The 24,550-nt window shown below is 42.0% G+C and overlaps 1 protein-coding gene and 1 pseudogene across 19 annotated transcripts in view; one reads left to right on the forward strand and one right to left on the reverse strand.

The window, feature by feature from the left end:
• The window catches only part of TRIM2 (tripartite motif containing 2), a 187,545-nt gene that overhangs the window by 100,708 nt on the left and 62,287 nt on the right, over positions 1-24,550 (forward strand). For 8 of the 19 annotated variants that reach the window (XM_063809108.1, XM_016952393.3, XM_054683436.1 and 5 more), the window contains 2 exons: positions 18,033-18,214; positions 23,588-23,825. In XM_063809108.1, coding sequence (XP_063665178.1) covers positions 18,081-18,214; positions 23,588-23,825 — 372 coding nt within the window. In that variant the 5' untranslated portion in view covers positions 18,033-18,080. Of the gene's footprint in view, positions 1-4,885; positions 5,296-18,029; positions 18,215-23,587; positions 23,826-24,550 lie in introns of those variants that run through there. The other 11 variants (XM_016952392.4, XM_016952396.4, XM_024356337.3 and 8 more) reach the window with 6 other exon arrangements.
• LOC112209080 (U6 spliceosomal RNA) lies at positions 13,339-13,432 on the reverse strand (annotated as a pseudogene).

Here is a 24,550-nt window from a genome sequence, read left to right on the forward strand (position 1 = left end):
ACTGTTCCTGTTCTTGCACATCCTGGGGCAGGTGACATACTGAAAGAGGAACGGTGCCAGCCACAAGACCTGGACTCTAGTTCACCTCTATTACATTATGGCTACTCCATCCTGGGCTGGTCACTTTACCTTTCTAAATCTCAATTTCCACTAAAATAACAATGCCTGCTCTACCTGTTTCTGGGTTAGCTTTGAGGATCAAAGAGAAAATCTATGAAGGTACTTTCTTTTTTCTGAGTCTCACTCTGTCACCCAGGCTGGAGTGCAGTGGCATGATCTCGGCTCACTGCAACCTCTGCTGCCCAGGTTCAAGATTCTCCTGCCTCAGCCTCCTGAGTAGCTGGGATCACAGGCACCTGCCACTGCACCCAGTTAATTTTTGTAGTTTTATTAGTGACAGGGTTTCACTATCTTGGCCAGGCTTGTCTTGAACTCCTGACTTGTGATCCACCCACTTCAGCCTCCCAAAGTGCTGGGATTACAGGCGTAAGCCACCACTCCTGGCCTATGAAGGTACCTTCTAAATCATAAATTACCAGATATGAAGAATTGCCTATCCATAACAGTCTCTGATCCAACTAATTCTGAGATGAACTTTCACCTTTATGTCATATTATGTCATTTGTTCATTCATAGAACTTTCATCATTCCCTATCTACTTATTGGGCACCTAGTATGTGACAGGCACTGCACTAAGGGTTAGTGAGTTAAAGGTAAAAGATGGAACCTTCAACAGTTTCCAGCAAGAATGCTGTGGAGTACACAGGAGTGGTACTCGATCCAGACTGTGGGTGGGAGGATCTGGGCATCAGAGGAACACTCAGAGAATCCTTCCTAAAGTGAGTGGTGGCTTTGCTGAGTTCTAAAGGAGTGCAAGAAGTTAACCAGGGGCAGGAGGCAGGAGAGGCTGAGAGTGTTCCTGGCAGAACAAGTGGTAAGTGAGCCTAGAGATTAGTGTTTCTCAAAGGAGATGCTACTGACATTAGTGTTGTGGGGACAGATGTACTTTTAACGTACTCTCCCAAGCATTGGAGCAGGTTTGGCATCCCTACACATAGGCACTAAATGTTAGTAGTTACCCACCCCCACACACACTGGGTATGACAGCCATAGTGCCCCTTCACATTTCCAAATGCACACCCTACTACCCCATGGGAGGGGTTGGTACCATTCCTTGGCTGAGAGCCACTGCTAAAAAAATACATGTGGAATTGTCAGAGGTGTTTGAACCAGAGCAACTCCATCTTGAATAGGAGTCAGGTAAAATGAGGCTGAAACCTACTGGGCTGCATTCCCAGATGGTTAAGCCATTCTAAGTCATAGGATGAGATAGGACGTCGGCACAACATACAGACCTTGCTGATAAAACAGGTTGTAGTAAAGGAGCCGGCCCAAACCCACCAAAACCAAGATGGCCTCCAGAGTGACCTCTGGTCCTCCTCACTGTTACACTCCCACCAGCGCTGCGACAGTTTACAAATGCCATAGCAACGTCAGGAAGTTACCCTATATGTTCGAGAAAGGGGAGGCATGAATAATCCACCCCTTGTTTAGCATATCATCAAGAAATAACCATGTAAATGGGGAACCAGCAGCGCTCAGGGCTGCTCTGTCTATGGAGTGGCCATTCTTTTATTCCTTTACTTTATTTATAAACTTGCTTTTACTTTGCACTGTGGACTCACCCTGAATTCCTTCTTGCAGGAGATCCAAGAACCCTCTCTTGGGGTCTGGATCGGGACCGCTTTCCAGTAACAGAATGTCTTATGAACAGAGTGTGACTAGGGAGGACAGAAGGTGGAAAATAATCAGGAAGCAGATGCCGGATTGTAAATTACTTTGTATGCCATCCTAAGATGTTCATTTTCTGGGATAAATTTTCTTGAGCAGGGATAGGCAGACTGTATATAAAGTACAATGGATTGAACTTGGCACATCATACAGGGTCAGTAAATACTGGATCGCTATCTCTCATGCTCCTGCCAATCCCAATTCAGTAGCGTACATCCTCTTCTTATGCATAGGCACTGCCTGTATACTTCTCCAGCGCACAAATCATAGTCAGACTGGCTGATGGCAGTTTAGCTCTAATCTCCATTCAGCTGGATGGAAACAGTGGGGAGAGGCAAGACAGCTCCAAGAAGTCAATAAGGTGTGCAGTGGCTGTAATCCCAAGAATCCTGGGCTCTTCTCTGCCCTTGAGACCCCCGAGTCCGGCCACTTGAGGCCACAATACGGGAAACTCCAACTCAGAAGCATAACCAGCAGCCACTATTACCATCTACCTACCTGTTTTCAGGAAGTGCCAAGGAGATGATGCTTGGCACTTCCGTGGGGGCCTCCCACGGTTACCCAAGCCCCAACTTATAAACAGTTGGATTCATTTGCCAAGACATATGCTAAAAATGAGGCTGCATTTTCCTATAATAAGCAATATTATGTGTGTTTGTTAGATTCACAGCTGAGCCCCCAAAACCCATTTAACCCATATAGTAGTTAAGCCATTGTGGTGAGGGTGTTTGAAACCCAGCTATCCTATGTAATGCTATTTCCAGGGGAAAAATATTCCCAATTCCAGGTAACAGATCAGAAACAGATATCACCTGCATTTGTTCCACCTTTACCCCAGGCTTCAGCTATACTTAGGTATTACTCTCAGGTCCCATGAACCATCTCATGCCTTTGACTGTGCTGCACTCAGTGCCTGCAATGCTCCGCACACCTCCCTGGCCCTGTGTATCCCTTCTGTGGGCGCCCAGAGCATTTGCTTCCTCTTGCTGTCAAGCATTTACTACTCTGCATTGCAATTGCCTGCTTACTAATCCATCTCCCACACTAGACTGTGACCTCCCTGAGGGCTCAGAAATATTAAATTCTTCTCTGTATCCTCATTGCCTACTCAGTGCTTGGAACACACGACACTCAACAAGTGTTCATTGGAATGAATGATTGAATGAGTAAGTTAACATCCTCTGGCTGGAAGCCCAGCAACGAGACCAAAGATCTCTCCCACTTCTCCACCTTCAGAGAACAGAGACCTGGTCTAGTTATAGGTCTCAAGAATCTGGGTTGACTGGAAGAAGAGAAAGAGAGATCAGGACAAAGAATGTGCTGGGGGGCGGGGTCAGCATTTGATGAATTTGGCTTTGGGATAGGCTTAGTAGCAGAATGAGAAGAAGAAAGGACTCCTGTTGTAGTAAGTCAGACACCTGTCTGATGGCCTGTCTTAGGCTTGTAAAACTCAGTGGGGGTAGCCTGCTTCCAGCTTTAGGAGTGGGTCCTAATTAAACTGTAAACTTCTAAAGCAGAACATATGTCCGCACAAAACCTTGTGCACAAATGTTTATAGCAGCACTGTTCATAATGGCCAAAAAGTGGAAACAACCCAGTGTCCATCGACTGACGAACAGATGAACAAAATGTGCTAAATTCACGCAATGGAATATCGTTCAGCCATACAAAGAAACGAAAGACTGACACATGCTACCACATGGATGAACTTGGAAAACATTCTGCCAAGTGAAAAGAGCAAGACACGCAAGACCACATATTATATGATTCCATTCCAGAATAGGGAAACCTTTAGCGACAGAAAGTAGATTAGTGATTGCTTAGGACTGTGGGGATGTGATGTGGGAGGGAAGAGAGTGATAGCTAAAGGGTATGGGTTGGGTGTTTGTTTGTTTGTTTGTCTGAGGTGATGAAAATGTTCCAAAATTGGCTGTGGTAATAGTTGCCCACATCTATGAATATACTAAAAGCCATTAAATTGTACACTTTAAATGGGTGAATTATATGGTATGTGAATTACAATTCAATGAAGCTTTAAAAAAATCCACAAAACTTCTAAGATAGGGTGTTAACTGGGATTTTGAGAACTGTGTATCACCTAAAATGGCACGCCAAAGTTGGCATGTATGTGCATTTCTGGGGTCTGTCAATTTTGCTGTATTCTCTGTGATCCCCCTCCTCCTACTACCACCAAAGGTAATCACCACTGCTCTGCAGAGCTGAGGCCCCTTCAAGGGCTCACTGTAATGCTTGACTGCGTGGAAAGAATGTGATAAATATTAATGTAATCAAATATGCAGATGCCCAGTTTTTTAAAATAAACATTATTAGCAATCCCTTTGAAACTAGTAACTAACCAAGGAATAGGATGCAATACTGTTCCCTGCCTTTATTGTTGTAGAAAAAGGAACGGTTGTGAATTCTACTCTGATATGTAAGATTTTTTATTCTAAATTATTATTTGTAATATGGAGACCTAATCACTATCATATGGCTACTTGCTGATCATTTTTACATTATTTATACCTTTTACAACTAAGTTTAATGACTTGGCAGGAAATTAAGTTATGTTATTTGTCAAGTTTCTCAACTTTTAACTGAAAACTTCATGATCAGAAGAAGAACAAGGTCTGGTTATCCCCGAATCAAAATATGTACCATATGATTTTTCTCTGAATCATTAGAACCACAAAAAGCAAAGAAATGTCATTGCATGATTTGACTTTGTGGAACCGTACTTTATAGACCCTGCCCTGGGGTAAATACCAAGAGAGGAAAAGTAGTAGGGGCTTGTGGAACTGGACTGTTTGTTTGTTTGTTTGTTTTTTGCATTTAAAAAAATTATGATATGTGTTTCAAGCTACTTGAGACATCTAAGGAAATCAATCGTCTCTCTTTCTAACGAGCAAGTGTGTGCTGTCACACTCACGCAAAGCTCTTCTCTAAATGTGAACTTTTCATATTGAGGTACCATATGCCCAGTTTCTTCCTAGAATCTATTCTCACTGCGTTCACCGTTTGCGTCCCAGCACTCCCTTCGTCTGATTTGTAGCACTCCCTGTACCTGCCCCGGCTGCGTTGCGCGGAGACTGCACTGGTCGCCTCTCCCCTGGTTAATCCTGCAGTCACTTTCTGGTGATGGAGCTCAGCGGCCCAGCACGAGAGCATGGAAACAGCTGACTGCTGACTCAGAGGGAAAGCAAGCCACCCACGAATCTCATTGCAGCTCGCTGCTGCATCCCTATCCCATAATCCCTTGCCTGGTTTGCTGCAGTCTTTTCAACAGACGCTCAGTGGGAAAAAGATGTCCTGTAAGATCAAGACCGATTGGTGTGAATACTGAAGGGGGTCTTCCACTTGTTAATGACCCAGAAACATTCCTGCCGACTTCCAGCCTTCTCTCATTTCCTCCATTTTTCTCTTCCTCTGTTCTGTGCATGAACTGGCACATCACTACTTAGAGCAGAAGATATGCTGGGCTTCTGATGATGGCTGCACTGCATGGTAGGGAATTTTAACCAGTCTCTTTGCATGGTGCTTCCCAACTTGAAGTGTTAGCAGAAACGTGCGTTGTTCTTTTGGATTGCCGCGTAGCTGCAGCGACAGACTTGGGAGGATTTAATTCTTTGCCTCGTTGGTTAGTCTGTTTGTCTTCAGAAATGGGTAGGTCCTAAATGTTCAGACTGCTTAGTATTGTGCCAGGTGGATAACTGATTTCTCCTGCTCTCTCGGTTCCTTTTTCTCCCTTCATCTCTCATGGCGATGCTGCATCCTCTGTAGCTGTAAAATGCAGACCCATTCTTTGCTTAAACAAAGGCACCAAATTAACAAGTATGGGGAGAAAATCATGCAACATTTTCTTATCAAGTTCTAATGTGATCTGACTAGATTTGTATTTTTACCAGTCTTTATTTTAGTGTGTATCTTGGCTTGTTTTAAATAGAAGAATTTTGCCCCCTGCATCTCTCTGTTGGGTGCAAACATGGAGATGAAATATTTGATTTGCAGGATTCCTTCCTCGCTGCCCCAGGGTAGAGGAGAACGTGCGACCCTCCCCCCACTCTGTCCTCTATTAGGGAATCCTGGGGTTGAGTTCCATGGCTGGCAGTTACCATTGGAAACCCATTCATTCATAATGCATGACTCGACCCTCCGATTTCTGAATGCCATTGAGGGCCAGCAAACAAACATGTAGGAGATAATTTGCTTTTTTTCTGACAATTTTTTTTTCTTGCCTTTGAAGTACAGTCAAATCTGGGTGGAGCTCAATGATAGCATTACACAGGAAAAAAGAAAAAGAAAAAAAACCCTTGGGTTTTGGGTTGGTCCTTATGTTTGCTTCCTGAAACAGTGGGGATTATTTTTGTGTCAGAGCTTTTTCTACAAGTATGCCCCACCCTGACATTATTCCTTCTTTTGGGGGGATAGGAGAGCAAGTAGCAAGGCAGTTTGTTTTAAATTAAAAATTGAATGTTAATAAATGGATTTCTGAACCAAAAGATAAAATGGTATTATTGTCTTAAGGAAAAGACAGTTTCAATGTAATAGCTTTCAGAATGAGGTGTTTAAAAGATTGTTTCTCTGGCTTAGATCATGTTACAGCAGTTTTATTCCTTACGAAAATTTGTTTTAAAAGAAGGTTTTAAACTCCAATATATATGTAAGGAGAGCCATTTGTTCATGCAGAATTCTTCAAATGACGTCTTAAGTGTTAGGATTCAGTTCTGCCTAGTGTGAATCTGTTTTCTGGTGTCTTTCATTATTTCAGGCAGAGGCTTGAGCCCCACTGTTCCTAACCCACTATAATGTTAAATAATGCACGCCCCTCCCAAGCAGCACACAATGAGAAGTTTCATGTGTGCTGTGGTATGAGAAAGCAGCTTTCGGATGCAGAGACAGGAGTAGTAACCCTTCCTAAACCTTTAAGTGTTTCTGTCCAATTTTCTCCTAGGAAGACACAAGTGATTTGCATTGGAAAGGTTAAAACACAGCTGAATGTAAAAATTTTCTCTGATAGAACATGCTGTTTCAAGATATATGAATGCAGCATATATAACCCACACATTTTTTAAAAGAAGACTAAAATCTATACACGTTTTTTCCATAGGTAATACTATAGTCCTGCAATGACTTAATTTTTTTTTATTGTAACAAAAGCTTCATGGATTTTGTTGCTTGTGAAATAAAGTTAAAACATTCATTCTTTGTCTTACTAAGAAATGAAAATGTTCTTTATCTGGGTATCCTTAGGCGTTAATTTCTCCATACTTAGGCCTTTCTTTTATCTCTTTTTATTAGGTAGGGGAAAATCCCAAATATGTAGCAATTTCTAAGACTCCCTTGTGCCTCTTTTAATTATTTCTCTTGTAAAACTAAAACTACCCAAATATTTGATGTATTATTGAAATGTGTAGAAGATAAATACTTTTGAATTTTAAAAAATTTGCTGCCAAATTATTTACTGTCATAGTTTTTTCTTCAAAAAATATGACTTCAATTACTTTTTACTATGGCAAAATGATGATTTGCACATACCGGTGATAGCCTTTTTCTTTAATCTCTGGTGCCATCTCTGTCCCTTTATTACTTATATAAAGGCTGTAGTTCAGAGTAGAATTTGCTCCATTATAGGGTTGGCTATTAGGGTTTTCTGAATATTTTTATTGTGCAGATGGTCTGAATTTAACGGATTAGATTTCCTCATAGAAACTGGAGCTTTAGATTGGACCAGAAAGTGAGAAAATAATGAGCCAAGTATTCAAATAGCATCACTGCAGGAAACAGATTTCTGCTTTTAGTATGCAAATCTTTCTATTCCCTTCTACTTTACCTCTTCGGTCTTCACATTCTCGACAGCCTCCATTTTTCCATTAAGTGCTTTTTATTATTGTTTTTAAACATTATTAATTTAAGTACTTATTCTAATCAACAACAGAATTAAATAATGTGCTTCGTATATACCAGGAGCAAAGAGGAGGTTCCTATTATGTAGAGCTGTGTCTCTTAGTTCTGTTGTGAAATAATTTTCTCTTTTCCCTTCTTGCTAGTTTCTTCCAACCCCTAGAATTGGTACCAGCACCTAGTCCCCTTGCTGACCTCTACCTTTTTTGTGGTCCCAGAATACTTAGCCTCTTTGTGTAGTCCCCAAGCAAAGCAAGGGAGGAGACCTGGCAAAGTGATGGGTGTGGAGAGAGGAGACCCCGAGCATCTTGACTGTCCCAGAGTGCTGTGAGATGAATGTCTATTAGCCTGACCACTTAACATTCCACCACACAGACCCAGCCTAATCTTAACAATCGGCTGACAAAGGTGAGGCAATGGCCTTCTTTATATACTAAAGAAAGAGGTAGGGGAAATATGTCTTTATGATATATCATAAAGACAAGTCAGGGGCTCAGCTTAAAAATCAGCTTCCATTTGGTAACAACCAATTCATCTGAGGAAGCTGTCATACATCTGACTCTGCAAATAAGGAGAAAAAGAACCTTGGAGAGCTTGGACACACCCTGCCTGAAGACAAAAGTTAAAGGGGATGGCTTCTGAATGCCTTCCCCCCAAAACACACACACCCACCCACACACCCAACCCCTCACACACACACACACACACACACACACATCATCATCATCATCATCATCAGGAAAGGTAATGCATCTAGCCTTCTGATTTACAAAATGGCCCATCTGGGATAGAGGCTTGATTTAACTGGAAATGGGTCACCCTGTTTTAATTTCACTAAAGATTGTCCTCTTTTCTTCTAATTGAGACCTCAGTAACAATGCAATCCAATTGCAGGCAAATTATAATAGGCTGAAATTTTAAAAATTAAGAATACCCTTTTCATCATGTTTTAATTTATACCACATGTTCTGGCAGGTACAGGGTAGCATACTGTGATTTATAGATAATCCAAATGGTTCAGGATTTCCTTTCTATAAATGTACCAGAAGATTTGTAATTGCTTGGAAAGCAGATGTTTGCATGTCTGCATGAGAACAATAAAAAATGGACTGGGCCAGGCACAGTGACTCATGCCTGTAATCCCAGCATTTTAAGAGGCCAAGGCCAGTGGATTGCTTGAGCCCAGGAGTTCGAGACCAGCCTGGCCAGTATGGTGACACCCTCTCGCTACTAAAAATACAAAAATTTAGCTGGGTGTGGTGGGGTACACCTGTAATCCTAGCTATGCTGGAGGCTGAGGCAGGAGCATCACTTGAACCTGGGAGGTGGACGTTGCAGTAAGCCAAGATCACACCACTGTACTCCAGCCTGGGAGACAGAGGGAGACTCTGTCTTAGGGAGAGAAAAAAAAAGGCATCTTAATAAATAAGTCCAACTAAGGTGGCACCAAAGAGAAGCAGTAACGCAGGAATGCCATAAAATTAAACTGTAGGAATGTAATTGAGTACCTTTAGGATGATGTATAATCAAATATGCGACCTCTTCCCCACAAATCACATGTTAAAATTTTGTTTTTCAGTAGAATCTTGGCCTCTGTTACCCTACCACATTCTCTACAACAGGCAAACAAGATTTTGCCAGCTCCCTCCCCTTCTCCAGAAAAGCGATTTAACTTTGGCTTTTCTCTGCCATTCTTTCTTCCTGCTCTTACTCACTGTGGTGTCAGCAATAAAGAGTGTGGATAGTTTTCTGATCTAAATGGTATAATTTGGGATGGGAAATGTGGTCTAAATCTTAGAATTGTGGACATAGGCATTTTTCTCTCATTTCAGCTTCTCCTATCAAGTTCTTTTGCATTTGGTGGTTAATTTCCACCAAATTGTAGGAGATTTGAGAAAGTGAGCCAGGAAAAACACCAGAGATGATGTGAGGGAAGAAACACTGGAGCCGAATATTTTTATGCCCAAGGATTTTGTTATGTGATCATTGAATTGCTTTTCCCACAACAAGCTCTGTTTAGTTGGCAAGCCGCCATTAATAAGGGATTTATGTGCCAACCTTCTTAGGCTTTTTATTTTCATGCATATGTGTCTGTAATTGCCCAATAGTTCTTCTTGCCCAGTGCACAGATACAGCCGATTTACCAAGACAACAGTATTGCAATAGAGAAAGAGTTTAATAAATGCAGAACCAGCTAAGTGGAAGACTGGACTTTATTACTGAAATCAGACTCCCCCAAAATTCCAAGGCTAGGGTTTTTCAAGGGTAGTTTGGTGGGCAGGGGGCTAGGGAATGGGGAGTGTTGATTGCTTGGGTCAGGGATGAAATCATAGGAGGTCGAAGCTGTCTTCTGGCGGTCTTCACTTCCTGGATGGAATTACAAAACTCGTGGAGCCAGTTTACTGGTTTGGGTGGTGCCAGCTGGTCCATCAGAATACAGGGTCTGAAAAATATCTTGAACACCAATCTTAGGTTTTACAATAGTGATGTTTTTTATTTTTTATTGTATTTATTTATTCAATAAAATCCAGACCCTGCACAATACAATAGTGATGTTATCTGTAGGAGCAATTGGGGAGGGTAGGAATCTTGCGACCTGTGGCTACATGGCTCCTTACTGAACCATAATTCTAACCTTGTGGCTGATTTGTTAGTTTTATAAAGGTGGTTTTGATCCTGAGCAAGGAGAGGCTTGTTTCAGGAAAGGGCTGTTATCATTCCTGTTTTAAAGTTAAACTATAAACTAAATTGCTCCCAAAGTTAGTTCGGCCTACATCTAGGAATAAACAAAGACAGCATGGAGGTTAGAAGCAAGATGGAGTCACCTATGTCAGATTCCTTTCACTGTCATAATTTTTCTATGCCAGATGTTTCTCACTGTCATAACTTTTGTGAAGGCGCTTTCATGTACTCAATAGTTCTGTTTCTTTTTCTGCATCTATGAACATGTTAAAATATGTCACTAATGTTTACCCTCTGGATGATGGTTTATGTTGCTAAGCATTAGACTATCACATGGGAGGCTGGGCATGGTAGTTCACACCTGTAATCCCAGCAGTTTGGGAGGCTGAAGCGAGAGGATCACTTGAGCCCAAGAGTCCGAAACCAGCTGTGCAACATAGTGGCACCCCTTCTCTACAAAAATACAAAAATTAGCTGGGCGTGGTTGTGCCCACTTGTGGTCCCAGCTACTTGGGAGGCTAAGGTGGGACTCTCACTTGAGCCTCGGAGGTGGAGGTTGCAGTGAGCTGTGAGCATGTCACTGCACTGCAGCACGGGTGACAGAGAGAGACCCTGTCTCAAAAAGAAAAAAAAAAAAGACTATCACATTGGGAAGCAGGTAATGTCCAAGGTCAAGTGCAAACATTCAGATGACCAGCAACAACCACACTCTTTATCATGGAATTCAGCAAGTGCTGCTCTTTGCTGCTGCTGTGAATAAGTCCGTTTCCTTGTTATATTTCGCTAGTTTGATTCATTCAAAAGATAATGTCTACTATGTACCAGGACACTTCTAGGTGCTGGAGCTACTGCAGTGAATAATCAGATGCAAATCTGTGCCCTTGTAGGCCTTACATTCTAGGGGGAGGGCGGAGACAATATCCAAAATATATAAATTACATAGTATGTCGGAAGGCTTAGTTCCAGCTGCTATAACAAAAATGCCATAGATTGGATGACTTAAACAAAAAGAATGTATTGTCTCACAGTTCTAGAGGTTAGGAAATCTGAGATCAGGGTGCCCCCATGGTGGGTTCTAGTGAGGCCCTCTTCTGGCTTTATAGGCAGATGGCCCACGTGGCAGAGAGCAGACAGAGTGGGAAAGCAGTCTCCCTCTTATCTCCTCTTACAGGGGCACTAATCCCATCATAAGGGCTCTACCCTCATGACCTAATCACCTCCCAAAGGCCTCACCTCCTGATCCCATCACATTGGGGGTTAGGGCTTCAACATATGAATTTGGGAGGGACACAGACATGGAGTCTATAACAGGAGGTGACCCGTGCTACGGAGAAAAACCTAGCAAGGACTGGGGATAGCAGTGCTAGGTAACTGGTGGCAATATGCAATTTTGAACAGAATGGTCAGATTGAGCAGGTGACACTGAGCTGGACAAAGGGGAGTGAGCTTCTTTGTAAGAGGTCTTGCTGTTTGTTTTCCACAGACAGGGAACCTCAGCTAGTCTTCCATATGAAAACTCTTTTTGGCTAAGGTCAATATCAAACTAATGTTGACCATTTGTATTATTTTAAAGTGGTTCTTTCTGCGTTTGCTACCATTTCCTTTCTACTGGCTTTTTGTCAATGTGTCTGATGTTAGTTCCTACATCCAAAAGCATTCGCGCTTCTTTACAGGCAAAGTCCACCCCAGGCATGTTTTCACACGGATCCCTTCAGAAGTTAGTTTTGCAGCCCTCCAGCATATAGAAGAGCAGTTCTATATTCTGATTTCTTTCATTATAGTGCACTGACTTCCACTGGTTATGTGGGTAAGAAGGGTCTCTGACAATTTAGAAAACAAGATGGGGAAAGGAGACCAGCAAAGCATGTATATAAAACATTTGTTGCTTTTTTAATCAAGGAGACCAGAAACTGTGGTAGTGCCCCAACGCTTTGATTGAAGGCTGTTGTATATTGAGTGTATTCCTCATGACATATTCGGACTGATTCAGACTTTCCACAGTGCTTATTAGCTCATTCTGTGCCTCAGTTCTTCTGAGCACATTGTCCTATTAGGAGTAGTCAAATGTTCTTCCTAGTGTGGGTATCCAGGGAAGGATCATTATCCTGGCAAATTTGGGGATCTTTGGGGATTGGAAACCTTTTGTGTCGATTCTTGGAGTTCTAAAAATCCAGATGCCTTCAACAGGTCACTTGTGACAGATCTGTGATACTGTCATGATTTTAAATTAGTGTTAAGGAGTAAACTTAATTAATTTACCATGCAAATTAACAATACTACAATATAGAGACTTGCTCTCACCCACTACAATAATTATCATAAAGTTAGAATGAAATGTTTTCATTTTTGGCTTTAGAGCATAAAATATTGGCTCAAGAAATTTCATTTAGTCAACGTATATCATTTGATTAAAACAAATTTTTTTCTTGCCAAAAATCCAAAATTCTAAGGTTAAAAAAAAAAAGGAATAAAGTCCAATATGATGCTTTCTCTCTGCTTTTTTCAATACCCAGCATGGCTCTGATTATTTCAAAGGGTACTATGAAAAATTTCAAAAGCTGTTCAAAATAAAATTATTTTTAACTGATTTCAACGGAAAAGTTTTTTTTGTTTTTGTTTTTGTTTTTTTTTTTGTTTTTTTTTGTTTGTTTGTTTTGTTTTTTTTAAGACGGAGTCTCACTCTGTTGCCCAGGCTAGAATGCAGTGGCATGTCTTGGCTCACTGCAAGCTCTCCCTCCTGGATTCACACCATTCTCCTGCCTCAGCTTCCAGAGTAGCTGGGGCTACAGGCGCCTGCCGCCACGCCTGACTAATTTTTTGTATTTTTAGTAGAGACAGGGTTTCACTGTGTTAGCCAGGATGGTCTTGATCTCCTGACCTCGTGATCCACCCACCTCGGCCTCCCAAAGTCCTGGGATTACATGCTTGAGCCACCGCGCATGGCCAGTTTAACATCTTTTTAAAGAAAATATGGAACACTTCACAATTTGCATGCCATTCTTGCTCAGGGGCAATATTTTCTGTATCATTCAAATTTTAGTGCTACAAAAGTGAGCACTCATCATTTTTACAAGTTACACACACACACACACTCTAGTGAAGTGTTAAACTTACGTCATCGATTTATCAGATAAGGCAGAAAACTTGAAATCTGACCTTTCTGATTCACTGATTTTACTGAATGACCTTGGGCCAGTCATTTAAACCCTCAGCGTTGGTTTTGATTAAGACAGACAAGTCCATTCCTCCCCTAGTCTGATGTCATAGGGATGTGGTTAAGAAAACAGACAGGCTCTCAACATTTTGAGCCCCTGAGAGATGAGCTACTTTAGAGAGACACTCTATGGAAAGTCTAGCAGATAATGGTGGCTGATCGGATGTCATACCTATACCGTTTAACTATGCAGTGAGTTCTGTCTGAATGTGACACTCTTGTATAGCAGGTGCTTCACAAGGTTCTATATGTTATTTTATTTTATTATTTTATTTTGAGCCAGAGTCTCACTCTGTGAGTGCCCCAGGCTGGAGTGCAGGAGCATGCTAACGGCTCATTGCAGCCTTGACCTCCCGAGCTCAAGCACTCCTCCCACCTCAGCCTCCTGAACAGCTGGGACTATGTATGTGTGCCACCATGCCTGGCTAATTTTTGGGTTTTTTTTTCTTTTTTCTTTTTTGAGACGGAGTCTGACTCTGTCACCAGGCTGGAGTGCAGTGGCACGATCTCGGCTCACTGCAACCTCTGTCTCCCAGGTTCAAGCGATTCTCCTGCCTCAGCCTCCTGAGTAGCTGGGACTACAGGTGCGCACCACCACACCCAGCTAATTTTTATATTTTTGGTAGAGATGGAGTTTTACCATGTTGGCCAGGATGGTCTGGATCTCTTGACCTCGTGATCTGCCCACCTCGACCTCCCAGAGTGCTGGGATTACAGGTGTGAGCCACTGTGCCCGACCTTTTTTTTTTTTTTTGTATTTTTTTGTAGAGATGGGGATTCACCATGTTGCTCAGGCTGATCTTGAACTGCTGGGCTCAAGTGATCTGTTCACCCGAACTCCCAAAGTGCTGGGATTACAGGCGTGAGAGACGACACCCAGCCTGTTTTTAAAATCATATCTTTAATAAACTTATCTAAAAGGTACAAAGTTGGAAAATGGGTGTGTCATGTTTGTAACTATACTCATACATAAACAGCAGAATTTTCTGGGTTTTTGTTTTTGTTTTTGTTTTTTTTTTGACTAGTCAAGTGAAGCAGTGGGAGTGGAGAAGGAGAAACAAAATCTGTAACTGGTTGTGATCGGTTACCTGTAAACACCACTGCACTTGGACCAGCCAGCAGCCGAATTTTCCTAATAAAAGTTGATACGCTTTTTAAAAATTTGGTGACTTGGTAGGAAGGAGAACTATTATTTATATTTGGAAAAGAATGTTTTCTTTAGAAAGTATAGAAGTGTTGCTTCTGTAAATATGGAGTATTTCCAAGCTTTAAAAACAGGCACCAGGCCAAGTTAAAGTGTCATATGTAAACCAAGCTTCTGTAGTGCAGCCTTTTTAAAACACAAGGTCAAAGGTGGTGTTGTGGTTTAAGTAGTGAAAAGGCCATGGGTTTTAGAGACATATACTCCTTGGATTTGCATTCTGGTAAACTTCTTGACTGAGCCTCTGTTTTGTCTCTTCTAATCTATAGAATAAGAATAATAGTATGACCCCTCATGCCTGTAATCCCAGCACTTTGGGAGGCTGAGGCGGGTGGATCATGAGGTCAGGAGATCGAGACCATCCTGGCTAACACGGTGAAACCCCGTCTCTACTAAAAAAAATACAAAAAATTAGCCGGGCGTGGTGGCGGGCCCCTGTAGTCCCAGCTACTGGGGAGGCTGAGGCAGAGAATGTTGTGAATCCGGGAGGCGGAGCTTGCAGTGAGGCGAGATCGCTCCACTGCACTCCAGCCTGGGTGACAAAGCGAGACTCCATCTCAAAAAATAATAGTAATAATAAAGAATAAAGAATAATAGTATGACCTCCTGCCTAGGGTCATATTAAATATTAAACCTCTTTTCTTTCCTTCCTTCCTTCTCTCTCTTTCTTTTCCTTCTTTATTTCTTTCTTTTCTTTCTTCCCTTTCTTTCTTTCATAACCACCCAACAGGTTCACCTCGCCTGCTGCCTAGATAGAGCCAATTTATCAAGACAGGGGATTGCAAAGGAGAAAGAGTAATTCACTCAGAGCCAGCTGTGCAGGAGACCAGAGTTTTATTATTACTCAAACCAGTCTCTCTGAGCATTTGGGATCGGAGTTTTTAAAGATAATTTAGCAGGTAGGGGCAGGGGAAGTAGGGAGTGCTGACTGGTCAGGTTGGAGATGGAATCATAGAGGAGTCAAAGTGAGGTTTTCTTGCTGCCTTCTGTTCCTGGATGGGATCACGGAGCTTGTTGAGCCAGATTACCGGTCTGGGTGGTGTCAGCTGATCCACTGAGTGCAGGCTCTGCAAAACATCTCAAGCACTGATCTTTGGTTTTACAATAGTTTTGTTATCGCGAAGAGCAATTTAGGGAGGTTCAGACTCTTGCAGCCAGAGGCTGCATGGCCCCTAAACCTTAATTTCTAATCTTGTAGCTAATTTGTTAGTCCTACAAAGGGAGACTGGTCCTCAGGCAAGAAGGGGTCTTTTTGGAAAAGGGCCATTATCAATTTTGTTTCAGAGTCGAACTATAAGCTCAATTCCTTCCCAAGGTTAGTTTAACCTATGCCCGGGAATGAACAAGGACAGCTTAAAGGTTAGAAACAAGATGGAGTCGGTTAGGTCTGATCTCTTTCACTGCCATAATTTTCTCAGTTACAGTTTTTGCAAAGGCAGTTTCACTTTCTCTCTGTCTTTTATTTTCTTTTTGGTAAAGAGTATTTCCATAGGGAATTAGAGGGCTCTGGACACCTTACCAAATATTTAGAAAATGAAGAGGTAAATTTTAGCTCAGCCTTGGTTTATGCCTTCGGTGTAGAAGCCAGGAATTCTTTAAGGTGGTAAAAGGAGCTGTGTTTTGTGTTGTAACTTTTTCCTCTCTTGTGCTCTCAAACTCTTTGCTGTCTTCTCTTTCTGTGTTGCCCTCTTCTAATTCTCCTTTCCTGGCATGATCCCTAACATTTTGAAACCTCCTCTGAATTAATTCACTTCACCAGGTCTTTCAAATGCCCAGACATGAATACCAACAGATATTTCTTTTAAATTATAGGGAATACCTCTAGCCTTTGTCCCTACCCCATAGCAAATATATTTTAGTTTCAAATCTATAAACCTTTAGTCCTGAAGAAAACACTCTGAACCATATACAAAATTTTTAATTAAAATTCTAATTTTCACCCCCATGCATATTAATAGCATGTAGGGGAGGAAAAACTTTTCTTCTGCCCTCCTAGAGTATGTGCCTAGGGTCTATAAATTAAAGTGACAAAAGACAGATTAACAGGAGAAAAAGGCATACACTTTTTTTGATACTATTTTTAATTTTACATTATCAAGGGCTTCACAACCTCCTCTTTGGGTTTTATATACCATTTTGACAAAGGACAATATATTGCGGAGAACTGCCTAGACAAAAGAAAGAGGGGTTTGGACTCCTGGGGCAGTAAATTGTAGGAAATGTATGGTAGATAAGGTTTGTTTAGTAAGATCATTTTGCAAGATCATCTCCTTGCAGTCTTCAGTGTTTAAGAGACTTCTCTTCCTGGCTCTGGAGAGAGAGGCACCTTTACAAATGGAAATTTCCTTTACAAAAGAGAAATTTATGCTCTGCTTTTAGGCAGATGGGGAAGGGCAGAGAGGTCCTTTTCTGTCTGTTCTTTCTATATAGCTTTCAGCTCAAAATAATCCTTATATCAAAGTGACATATTTTGTTGTGACACAGTCCAACCTCTTCAACTACAATAGTTGGAAAAACATATTCAATTTCAATAAGAATATGAAAGGTAAATATATGTTTAAATATAGTCATGGCTAAAGGCATAAGCAGACATAGCTATATGAAGTATTTATCCCCTCAGTTACCACTGCTTTGAAGCCCAGCGAGCATACCTCTTTGTACAACATGCCCTCTTTTAATTTGTTTTGTTTGCCTGGCGAACATGTGAGGATTTTATTGATTTACAAAATAAACACCAGGGAGCTGACTGTACTTGTACAGCAATAAAGGTTGGCTTATTGGTCATTTTGAGGTCACTGGCATTGACTTCTACCTTTATTTATTTATTTTTTATTTTATTTTTTATTTTTTTGAGATGGAGTCTCACTGCACTCACCCAGGCTGGAGTGCCGTGGCGCAATCTCAGCTCACTGCAACCTCTGCCTCCTGGGTTCAGGTGATTCTCCTGCCTCAGCCTCCTGAGTAGCTGAGACAACAGGCGTGTGCCACCACACCCGGCTAATTTTTTGTATTTTTAGTAGAGACGGGGTTTCACTGTGTTAGCCAGGAGGGTCTCGATCTCTTGACCTCATGATCCGCCCACCTCGGCCTCCCAAAGTGCTGGGATTACAGGCATGAGCCACCACACCTGGCCGACTTCTACCTTTATTTATAGCACAATGCTTATGGTGAAAGAGCCAGTGATTGACTTGTACCTACAGATCATTATATGTTTTTCTGTTTTGATTTTCTGTCTGACAGCAGCAGCGTGCAGGGTCAAAGACAGCCGGCCCCCCATGTCAGTGGTCTAGGATGGCCAGTGAAGGCACCAACATCCCAAGTCCTGTGGTGCGCCAGATTGACAAGCAGTTTCTGATTTGCAGTATATGCCTGGAACGGTACAAGAATCCCAAGGTTCTCCCCTGCCTGCACACTTTCTGCGAGAGGTAAGCCTCCTTTGTGCTTGGAGAAGGGAGTTTCGCAGGCTGACCTCCTACAACCTACTGCAGGATTCTTTCCCAGAATTCTACAGTTACCTTTGAGAGAAAACGAATCTCTTGTGCTTCTGCCAGACATTGAAAAACAGAATCATGAGTTGCAAATAATTTACTTTATTTCAAACCGTTATAAGCAGGAGAAAGCAATCCAGTAACTACTGATTCATTTACACAAGAGATGGAGCATTAAATAAGAATGTTAAGTTGAAAAATCTTTTAAAACTTCCCTTTGTTCTTTGTGAATCAATTTTTGTCCCCAGCAGATCCCTACAGAGGGTCTTTGAGAGTCAATTTAAAAAATCTATCATTTCCTCCCATATAACAAATCAGGTAAAACATCTGCATACATGAGTTGTTACTTCAAAAGGTATAGCTTCTTTTTCAAAGATTCTTCAGACACATACTAATGTCACATTTGAATGCTATGATGTTTTAGATAAAGAAAAAAATATATATTAAATAAATTACCTGACTATGTAATTTGCTGTATGTGAAAACAGACTTCTTATTTATCTTCTTGATAGAGTATTTGTTTTTGGAGAGGGGCGTTAATCAGTTATCAAAATATACTTTTACCCCATTGTTTAACTTACCATGTAAGCAATTAAGCATAAGTTTGTTAGTAATTAGTTTATCTTACTTATAAATATTTCCCTAGTAAAGTTATGTATCTTTCTTAAAAATAAATATGGTAATTGTGTTTTATAGCATTTTATTAAGTACATTTTTATCATTATTTAATATACATACTTAAAATGCTTTACTTCCTGTGATAGAACTGGAAATCAGTATTTCAAATGGCTTCAAATCTATGCTGATTACACAAATATCTGATTTAACATGTCTTTATTATCTGATTGACCATTTTTTGAGTTGATTCACTTTGCAAGGTTCAATTGCAAAAGAATAACCATATCCTTCATGGTGGTGATGGATAGAAGGAGAAGGTAGATTTGTTACTAGTAGTTGTGGCTTTTTTGTTTGTTTTGGGTTGTTGTGGGGTTTTGTGTGTGTGCGTGTGCTTGTGTATATGGGTTTTGGTTTGTTTTAGTGGTGGTATATAGGGCACTTTTTATTTTATTCATTTTATACTTTGGCTTAAGTGCTTGGTAATTCATATTACAAAATAATTAGAGTGTGATTCCTCCATCCCCTTAATGGGTGCACCTAAAACATGAATACCAACTAATCGTCCATGTGTCCCTGGGCACACATGGGAAGATCGTTACCTGATGTGCAGCAGTCGGCATAGCTTGGCTGATACTCTCTGTAGAAGTGCATTCAGAGCCACTCAGTCTGAACTTGGCAGAATTGCCCCATATCCCAGTATTCAGTGTCCAGCCTATCTATTGTTTGGGTCCTACTTCCTCACTCTGACAGGTGAGAAGCAACACTCTGGCTGCCCTAGGTCTGCCCCTGCTATCTTCTTTGGGGATCTAGCCCAACCCACTTCCACTCCCCACCCAATAGCTGGTGGTAGAGATTTGTGAGATTCTGCTACAGCAAGTCCTTACACAATGCTCTGTGTTAACATTGTTCCAGCCTCATGCATGTTGAGATGATTTCCTCTTCTTTTTTATTTTATTTTATTTTTAATTTTGAGATGGAGTCGCACTCTGTTGCCCAGGCTGGAGTGCAGTGGCGCAAACTCAGCTAACTGCAAGCTCTGCCTCCCGGGTTCACACCATTCTTCTGCCTCAGCCTCCTGAGTAGCTAGGACTACAGGTGCCTGCCACCACGCCCAGCTAATTTTTTGTATTTTTAGTAGAGACGAGGTTTCACTGTGTTAGCCAGAATGGTCTTGATCTCCTGACCTCATGATCTGCCCACCTCGGCCTCCCAAAGTGCTGGGATTACAGGCGTGAGCCACTGCGCCTGGCCAGATTTCCTCTTCTTTTATTTTTTATTTTATTAATTATTTATTAATTTATTTATTTTGAGACAGGATCTCACTCTGTCACCCAGTCTAGAGTGCAGTGGCACAATCACAGTTCACTGCAGCCTCAATTTCCCAGGCTCCAGAGATCTTCCCACCTCAACTTCTTGAGTAGTTGGGACCACAGGTGCACACCACCATGCCTGACTATAGAGACAGGGTTTCTCCATGTTGCCCAGGCTGGTCTCAAACTCCTGAGCGCAAGCAATCCAACTACCTTGGCCTCCCAAACTGTTGAGCTTACAGGCGTGAGCCACTGCGTCCAGCCGAGAAGATTTCTGTTTGAAGGTGTTGAAGGTGCTGGCAACTTTCCTTAAAATGGGGTGGTTTTTTTTGTTTGTTTGTTTGTTTTTGAGACGGAGTCTTGCTCTGTCACCAGGCTGGAGTGCAGTGGCGCGATCTCGGCTCACCGCAACTTCCGCCTCCTGGGTTAAGTGATTCTCCTGCCTCAGCCTCCCGAGTAGCTGGGACTACAGGCATGCGCCACTATGCCCAGCTAATTTTTGTATTTTTCGTAGAGACGGGGTTTCGCCATGTTGGCCAGGATGGTCTCGATCTCTTGACCTCGTGATCTGCCCACGTCGGCCTCCCAAAGAGCAGGGATTACAGGCATGAGTCACTGCGCCCGGTGGGGAAATTTTTGTTTATGCAGAGACAAAACTTTACAGCTTGTCTCACTGTCAGGAGAGTGAGCTCTAGGACCCCCATGTTCAGCCTCTGCTGGACATTCATACTGGCTACTCAGTGAGCACCTTACAGTCACTCTTTTTTTTTTTTTTTTTTTTTGAGACAGAGTCTCGCTCTGCCGCCCGGGCTGGAGTGCCGTGGCGCGATCTCGGCTCACTGCAAGCTCCACCTCCCGGGTTCACGCCATTCTCCTGCCTCAGCCTCCCAAGTAGCTGGGACTACAGGCGCCCGCCACCACGCCCGGCTAATTTTTTTTTTTTTTTTTTTTTTTTTGTATTTTTAGTAGAAACGGGGTTTCACCGTGTTAGCCAGGATGGTCTCGATCTCCTGCCCTCGTGATCCACCCGCCTTGGCCTCCCAGAGTGCTGGCATTACAGGCGTGAGCCACCACGCCCAGCCCTTACAGTCACTCTTATCCCACATCTTCCAAAACAGCATCAAAAGGCTTGAAGGAGAGCAAAGCCAGACATAGCTGCTGGCCCCTTGGAACTCACAGCCTAGTGGAGGAGCCAGTCACTAACCCCCTAATTGCTCAGACTAATGTGAAATTAAACCAGTGACAAGTGCTGTACACCAGAAGTATACAGGAAACAATATAATAGAGGAATTTGCCCTAATCGGGGAAGGCTTCCTTGCAGAAGTGATGATTACGCAGAAACCCCAATGATGAGTAAAAATTAACTAAACAAAGGGGAGTGAATAGAATTTCAGGTATGTGCAAAGGTGCTATAGTGGGAGGTTGCTATAGTGAGTGAGAGGTGCTACAGTGAGAGGGTTATTCAACACTGAGGAAGAACTTAAATAAGTCCACTGTGGCTGGTATGCAGCAAATGAGGGGAAGAGACAGAAAGTATGTAGGTGCTAGGCCATATGAGATGTGTAATCCATGTTGCCATATATGGATTTTTGTCTTTGTTGTAAGAGCAGTGGAAGTGGAAACCATGGCATGGCTTTCATCTCAGATGGTGTGGGAGGGAGATTTAAATGGCTCGCTTTGAGTTTTGAGAAGGTCACTCTGGTTGCAATGTGGAGAATTGTTAGAGGGTACAAGGATGGTTATATAGCAGGGCATGAAGAGAACTGGAGAGGTTAGAAAGATATGTAGGCATTTGGACATGCTTTGGTGATGGGTTAGATATGGAAAATGAAGGACAGTAAGGGAGTTACTGTTTTAAGAATGACTCCTAGTTTCTGGTTTGTTTAAATAAATAGATGGAGGTGCTATTCATCAGGAATGGGAGAGGATACAGTCTGGGGGGCAGATAATGGGTTTGGTTTTGTTCATGTTGAGTTTTAGGACCTGCAAGACATCTAAGAAAAGATGTCAAGAAGTCAGTTAATGAGGCTCAAAGGAGATGTCTGTGGGAAGAAATATAATTTTGGGAGCCTGATGCTTGTAGCCACACTTGTGATATGAATATAATATTCCAGAAAGAGAAGAGGTCTCATGATGAATGGAACCTTGATTAACTCAAAACTGTATTGACTCAGAAAAGATAGAGCAGACAGGAGAACCATGTGAGTGTGGTGTCATAAAGTCAAGGGAAGAGAAATTTTTCAATAAAAAGGAAGGTGAGCAGAGCAATAATCAAGCTTAATGATACTTCCCAGAAGTCTAGTAAGATAAAATTGAAAAACATGTGCTGGATTCAGACGACATTAATGACCTTAGCAAAAGCTGTTTCATGTCTGGTATTGGTTCAGGGCTAGCTACCTCTGTGACATAGACAAGATCAATGAATGTCTCTGATGTCAGGTCAATTCATCTGCAAAATAAGGGGAATGGGGCTAGGTTGGTGTGTTTTGAATTGTTTGGCTAGGTACTGGAAAAAATTGTATAGTCTAATTATTGAGAGCTTAGATTATGGTGCCAAACTGCCTGTGTTTGCTTTTGTACTTTGTACTCTGCCCCTGACCAGCTAAGTATCTTGGACAAGTACGCTGGCCTGTCTCTGTCTGTTGCATCACGTGTCTCAAGGAATCATAACAGTACCTATCTCATAGGCTCATTGGAAGTACTTTGAATTCAATGAGCAGCATATGTGTGAGTCATTATTAGTGACACACTTCTTTAACTAAATGAGTTAAGTTGATACCTGTTGAGTAGAGACAAGGAGAAGAGATGGTGTGGCTCTGACTCTGGGTGTCCCATTCTTGCTTCAAGCAAACATTTCCACTTTGATGTGTTTTTCATATCTCATTATGATATTGTACGTAAGAAGAATTTTATTGCTAACAAAAATATTTGATGTGTTTCTTTCAATTTCAAAGTCCACACATTTATGAGCCCACTGCTAGATATTGTGGGCCAGTGCTTCTCAAACTTTAACATGTATGCAAATCACATGGGGAGCTGATTCAGCAGGTGTTGGATAGGGTCTAAGATTCTGCATTTCTACCAAATGCACCCCCCAGGGAGGCTGACGCTGCTCATCCATGGACCACACTTTGTGTGCCAAGGCACTAGAAAACACTACAAAAGTCAATGACATTTTTTATTTCCTTGAGCATAATCATTTGCCTCATTAGTGTCAGTACAGCTTACCTGTTGGTTTCTGAAATATTATTTTCCTAGTAAAGGAGACTGGGATGGGAGTTTCTGCCAAATACCTTGTGTAGTCACTGAGAACATGTATGGTACCTGTGAGAAGTGGAGGTTCTGCACTGTGCTAAGCTCTCCACCTCTGCTTCTGCAACAGGTGCCTGCAGAACTACATTCCTGCCCACAGTTTAACCCTCTCCTGCCCAGTGTGCCGCCAGACCTCCATCCTGCCCGAGAAAGGGGTGGCCGCGCTCCAGAACAATTTCTTCATCACAAACCTGATGGACGTGCTGCAGCGAACTCCAGGCAGCAACGTTGAGGAGTCTTCCATCCTGGAGACAGTCACTGCTGTGGCTGCGGGAAAGCCTCTCTCTTGCCCAAACCACGATGGGAATGTAAGTGGCTGGGATGGCAGATACTGCCCGGGAGCATGACTACTGTGGCCTTGGGGAGGCTTTGGGTACATCAGAGATTACACATTGAAACAGAACTCCATCTGGAAAAATCAGTAATTAAAAAAGATTTTTACCAGCCCTCAGACTACCTGCTCACTTTCTTTGACCAGAACTATTTAAATAACGAAATCAATCTCCACTGTGTCTCCTTCACACATATTGTTGGTATCCCCAGGACAGCAAACCAGTAGCTATTTGCAAGCTGACCTACATAAACATCTGTGTAATAAATTATGGATACAGATTTAACAATGGATAAGTTCTGTAAGTTGAGAATGATTATTAAAATGTTAATTAGAGTTCTTTATTTTTCTTGGGAGGGAAATTTTCTCATGCTACGTTAGACCTTATTCCTTATTAATAGATAGAATTTGAAGCTATGTGAATCCCTGATAGTAGATTATAGATTATGAATTCCAAACATATTTCTTGCTACTAGTGAGTACAATAACTGTTAGAAGCTCAGGAGGACCTGTGGGTACCATCAAGTAACTGATTCACAATAGCTATGTAACCTGAAGAGGCAGCATTGTGTAGCGTCTAAGGACATTGGCTTTGGAGTCAGGCTGCCTGATTCAAATCCTGCTCTTAAACTTATTCCCTGTGCCAGCTTTGGTAAGTTTATTAAACTCTCTGTCTCATTTCTTTATCAGTTAAAAAAAAGT

This window comes from Pan troglodytes, chromosome 3 (assembly GCF_028858775.2).
Source record: "Pan troglodytes isolate AG18354 chromosome 3, NHGRI_mPanTro3-v2.0_pri, whole genome shotgun sequence".
Taxonomy (NCBI): domain Eukaryota; kingdom Metazoa; phylum Chordata; class Mammalia; order Primates; family Hominidae; genus Pan; species Pan troglodytes.